The following is a 5,844-nucleotide window of genomic DNA, read 5'->3' on the forward strand; positions in this document are numbered from 1 at the left end:
CCATTATGACTGGCAGGGACCACATCCTCAGCTGGACTGAGAATATTTCTTCAAAGACATGTAGGATGTAACAGAAACAGATCAAGGCCTGAGACTGTGGTTACGTCAGTATGACAGCAGCTCCCAAGTTAGACAGATCCTTTATTATGTTTTATTTTATTTTAAAAATTGATTTCAAGGATCCTAACAAGCTCATGCAGCAATTTTCCTTGTTTAAAAAGTATACAACACAGTATGAAATGTGGCAACCACAGTGGGCCAAACACGGCTATGGCCAAGTTTTATCACACCAATTTTACACCTTCTACACAATAATTTAACACCCTTTACTCAATAAAACACACCCCATTTATCACGGCACACAGATCACCTGAGAGTATCAGGCTCTTTATGATCATCAATAGTATGCCTACATTTTCTTTTAAAATCAACAGCATCCAATCCTTTAATCAGTAAACTGTTAACAAACTCCACTCCTTCCTGCAGGTGCAGTCACTTTACCCTGATTACCTCCGGTGCTTTCACTTCACTCTGTGCTATGCACATCAGAGGGATCGCCGTCAGCTGTGTTTTTTAGCTGCCAATATTTAAGACAGGGAAGAGGCCCTAAGCCACAAGGACAGTTGTGTCTTGGGTTAGTGTAGGCGAAATGTTGGCCAGTATTGCAAGTGTGTTTCGAGTGACTGCCTGGAAGAATGCAAGTACTCAGTTTTTATTTTATTGTGACCTGAGTTAAAATCTTTGTTTTTTGTTCTTGTTTTTATTTAAACATTAAAGCTTTAGTGCTAAAATATTATTTTCACTGGATAAGAACTTTTAATTTGTTTCAGATGATGGCTTGAGACTACTGGAAACTGACAGTTGGCTTAAAGACTGTTCAGTGCATGGCTTAACTACAAACCTGGTTCTACAAAGGAGACATTCTTTTGGCTTGTTGGGGAAAGAACCACTAGTGTTTTAGTTGCATTGAGTGATTAATGGGAACAGCGCTTGAGGAAAAAATGTCTTGGAAGCATCATCTCTGTGGCTGTCTCCATATGACATGCATTGCTTTTAAAGACTAAGTGCTTAAATTTGTTTCAACAGGGTGCTGCACTGATTATGTCAGCACGCACATTCACTGATTTCACAACTCGGGCTACCTTTGAAATAAAGGTAAGATTGACAGTGAGGTCTTGAACACAGACTGGCACTTGGCACTTTGACTCATGGGTATTTGCTTCTCCAGAAATGTGACCTCTTCCTGCTGGATGAGGGCCCTGCCACTCAGGTGGTTTTGACTCGTGATGAGGGTCTGCAGTACTACCGCACAATGCAGGTCATGAGACGTATGGAGCTGAAGGCAGATCAGCTGTACAAGCAGAAGATGATTAGAGGATTCTGTCACTTGTATGATGGCCAGGTTGGGTTTTTTCTTCATCTACAATGAAACTCATGGCTGGTATACATTGAATACCTGCTAAAGATCTGAAACTGGCTTTGAACTGCAATCTGATTGCAGATTGCAGTAACACAGTACTATTATTGTAAAATACTCTTTGGCTACTCTTCAGAATCTCCCTTTAGGTCCAGACACGTGAAGTTGTTTTCTCATAATAGGAAGCCTGTGCTGTTGGTCTTGAAGCCTCAATTAACTTGTCAGACCACCTGATCACAGCATATCGTGTCCATGGCTACACTTACACCCGGGGAGGGACTGTCAAGGAGATCATGGCTGAGCTCACTGGTGAGTTGTTTAAGACTAAAGATCAGTAAACATGGGACTCATTTTGGCAACTCCACTGTGAACGTGGCAGTTGTAAGTGTTCAGTTCTTGCCAGAGTAACTTGACAGGTTTTTAATATTTCCCAAAAGTCAAGCTATTGAGGTTCAGAAACTTAAAGATTATCCTAAAGAGCCCAGTACATGGAGTACTACAGTTACAAGATGACAATAGAAATGTCTCCCTAATTGGATGAAGGTGGCACAATTGTGGCTTGCCCTTGGTGGTTTACTCCCTGAGATTAAGGCTCTAAGACGTTTTTGGCATCACTGAATCAAGGAACAAATGGCAATAAGTACTCTGAGATGGAAATACTTTCGTTATGTCAACTAATGTTTTCCATGCACAGGCAGAAGAGGTGGAATTGCAAAGGGCAAGGGCGGCTCTATGCACATGTACTGCAAAACCTTCTATGGTGGAAATGGAATTATTGGTGCTCAGGTAAATGTCATCTACGTGTCTTTTTGCCTTCTATGGTTTAAACATGTCATTGGTTTGGAACTGACACTTGTTGTACATTTAGACTTTAACACTAATGTCCACACAATGTGGGATTTCTCTAGGTTCCTTTGGGTGCTGGTGTTGCACTTGCTTGCAATTACCTGGGCAACAATGAGCTGTGTGTCTGTCTCTATGGTGATGGTGCTGCCAACCAGGTATGTAGTTTTTATTTTGTATGTAAATGGGTTGAAGAGCAACGCTTGGCTCTGCACGGCCAGTATCTGTCAAATATGTGCTAAATGCACAACATGACTAAACTCTAGGAAGTCTTGAAGCTGTAACTTCACAACTTTGCAGGACAACCTTTAAAAAGCCTTGTGTATATTCAACAGGGCCAGATCTTTGAAACGTACAACATGGCTGCTCTCTGGAAGCTGCCTGTTATCTTTGTCTGTGAGAACAACTGCTATGCCATGGGCACCTCAGTGGAGCGAGCTGCAGCCAGCACAGATTACTACAAGAGAGGAGAGTTCATTCCTGGTCTGAGGGTAGGGGGTCTGGCGTGCTTCGGCACATCTCTCATTACTTGTAAAATAGTGCAGCTCAAAATGACAGTTGCTCTCATTTTGCAAAGTCTTGCACTCTTTAATCAAAATGCCAATTATTCAATCTGGGTTTGTTTAGTTAAAAATGCATGTCTGAACTCCTTGTTTCAAACACAATGCAAACTAGCTGGAAGTGAGAAATGGCAGCCTCAAATGGTCAGGTAAATGGCCTGTATTTTGTATAGTGCTATACTAGTCCCTAAGGACCCCAAACCACTTAACACATTCAGTCATCCACCCATTCTCACACACTAGTCTAATGTTGAATTCTGAAGTTCACTATCAGACTGCAATACAGAAAAGTATACCAAGTCTGACTCCTTGTAGGTTTGACTAATTTAAAATTTGTCTGGTGCAACCATGGACTTGCATATGGACCCTGTCAGTTTTTTTTTTGGTTTTTTTGGTAAGATGAGATTAAAACTCAGTAACTGTGCACAGGTGGATGGAATGGATGTTCTCTGTGTCCGGGAAGCAACCAGATTTGCTGCTGATCACTGTCGCTCTGGGAAGGTATGTTTAAAATGCTTAATTGTCATGTGCAGGATATGAAACTTGTCTCGCTGAAATTCTTTGTCCTTTGCTCAGGGTCCTATTCTCATGGAACTCCAGACATACCGCTATCATGGACACAGCATGAGCAATCCTGGACTTAGGTAAACATCTACTTGAGCCAGCTTAAGTTGCTGCAACTTAAGCTGGCTCAAGTTCTTGTTTAATCTTACAAATGTCCTTTGCCATTCCTGTGGCTCTGATCTCTGCTCCTTGGTCTCATGTATGCCCTCTGTAGTGGCTAGTTCTGCCTACAGAATTTCAGTATCTTCTGCTAGATTTCTCCATTTGACAGACTTGATGCTTCAAAATAACTTTGTTAAGTCTATCAGTTTCTAATCTGCATAGAAATGGCTTATTGAAAATTTCAAGGCACTAATTTTTCACTTTGAGCATCTAAATCACTTTTAAATGCTCAAAGAACATTTTTTGGCAACCCTTGTGCATCCCTACAACTGCTGCACCATCTCCCCCTCTAGCTACCGCACACGTGAGGAGATCCGGGAAGTGCGCAGTAAGAGTGACCCCATCGCCATGCTAAAGGACCACATGCTCAGCCACAACATGGCTAGTGTGGAGGAACTCAAGGTAGGAGATGCAGAAATCAAACTTATGAGCAACACTTCTGAAAGTTTAGACCTTTTCTTTGCAGCGAGTAATGGAAGTCTGACTAGCTAAGCATACTAACATTTGTGATCTCACTTGAACTAGTATTAATGGCATGCTTTACATGTGAGGATAATGAAAGGGCTGCAACTCCATTTTAAAATGAGATCCTCCAGGTTTCATCACATGTCTTGCAGAATTGCCTCCTATACTGGGAGATGCCTTGTTTAACTGTCATTTCTGTAGGGAATTGATGTGGAAGTGAGGAAGGAGATTGAGGATGCAGCTCAGTTTGCCACCACAGACCCAGAGCCCCCACTGGAAGAACTGTGCAACCACATCTTCTACAATGAGCCGCCTTTTGAGGTGCGCGGAACAAACCTGTGGACCAAGCTGAAGTCTCTTAGCTAAAGCTTTTGACAACCGCCTGTCCTTAATGCACACAATGTACGTTAAACTTGAGCCTCACACCAGAGAGGACAAGATCAGGTTCACTTTACTACCTCAAGTCTTGAAATTGCTACAGTGAAGTGTTAATGTTATCAGTGTAAGACTTATACCTACATTTATGCTCTTCACCATATTTACATTGGCCAGAAATGTTTAGTAATTGGCTTCTGGTAGATTTCATCTTTTTACTTCAGCCACATTCCTTAAATCTCTGACTAGATTATTTGCTGTGTAATCTAGTAATTTGAGGTGCTGTAAATGTTTAGTGTCAAAGGATGTATGACCTTAACATGGCTTTGTGCTCCATATGCTTAAAGAAGTCAAATTGAGAAAGTGCTTGTCTTCACATGGTAACTTTTCTTGACACAACTGTCTAAGGTTTAATCCGACTCAAGTTGAGCGGATGTGTTTGCATAGTACTCAAATCCTGAGGCCCTTTAAGAGTGGATTCATTTCAGGCTTGACTTGAACTAGAAATGTGAACCCTAACATTGGGTGAGAAGTTTGTGCATCTGAAGACTTAACATGCTTCTGTCACTGCTGGATTTAGACTTCAGGCCAACTTTAACAAACTTTAGGCTTCAATGTCTTAAGATTATGGTTGCAGCTCTGACAAAGAACAATGGTCTATGAATGTCTAGTCTCAATACCTACAAAACTAAGAGGAAAATGGCTTTAAACTAGTGCATGATCAAATTTTATCAGAATGGTCTATGTAGCCTTCTCTAAGGGACACTCAAGAAATACCCTACTTGATCCCTTTCCAAAGAAGTTGCTAATTTTTGTAGCATTAGCACACCAGTACTTCAGGTTTAGTCCCACTCATCTAAACTAATGTGGTGTATGGTGAAAACCCTCCAGGTTGCAGCTATCCTTGCAGCCACTTCATGTTTTCTTTTTCGCTGTGGGACTTCCAGGTGCTTGCAGCTATTCTCAATGTCTACAGTGTCACCTTCTGGTAGTGGAGTCTCCTCAGGCCTGATTACCTTTCATTATGATTGAGCCTCTATTTCTCAGTTGCCTGCAGTGAAGTTGGACCCCTTCCAAACATTACACATTAAGTCCCATTAGAGATGGGGCAGAACAGGTAGCTTGGAAGCCAAACAATGAAATGTACAATGGAATGGTGGGGGCTGGTAGAGGATAAGTATGTGAATGGAAAACTAACTTCTCAGCACAACAATAACATGCATTCACACCTCAACACCATAAACTCACGTGACAAGCAACATGGGTGGGTATGTGGTGAAAGTTTCTACATCCAGATGAACAGAATCAACTTTCGGGGAAACTGCATTTTTCACAGTTGGTCTAATGTCCGTCACTGGTCACCTGGTCTATCAATTTCTCGTTGAAGAGCTTCTCCAAGATCTTATCCATATTGCGTTCAATGAGCACAGTCTGAGTACTCATGGCCCTTCCCATCGC

At 41.7% G+C, this 5,844-nt stretch overlaps 1 protein-coding gene across 1 annotated transcript; it reads left to right on the forward strand.

Moving 5' to 3' along the window:
- Positions 1 to 649: 649 nt before the first annotated feature.
- Positions 650 to 4,605, forward strand: LOC308387080 (pyruvate dehydrogenase E1 component subunit alpha, mitochondrial-like; the record flags this gene model as incomplete). The annotated part of the gene is made up of 11 exons (XM_080866963.1): positions 650 to 697; positions 1,087 to 1,155; positions 1,229 to 1,402; positions 1,600 to 1,726; positions 2,112 to 2,203; positions 2,326 to 2,418; positions 2,596 to 2,751; positions 3,250 to 3,321; positions 3,397 to 3,464; positions 3,840 to 3,948; positions 4,213 to 4,605. 11 exons carry the CDS (start codon positions 650 to 652, stop codon positions 4,375 to 4,377), a joined length of 1,173 nt encoding a protein of 390 aa, XP_080723089.1. The 3' UTR covers positions 4,378 to 4,605.
- Between the last annotated feature and the right edge of the window lie 1,239 nt (positions 4,606 to 5,844).

This window comes from Rhamphochromis sp. 'chilingali' (genome assembly GCF_963969265.1).
Source record: "Rhamphochromis sp. 'chilingali' genome assembly, chromosome: 19".
Classification (NCBI taxonomy): Eukaryota; Metazoa; Chordata; class Actinopteri; order Cichliformes; family Cichlidae; genus Rhamphochromis; species Rhamphochromis sp. 'chilingali'.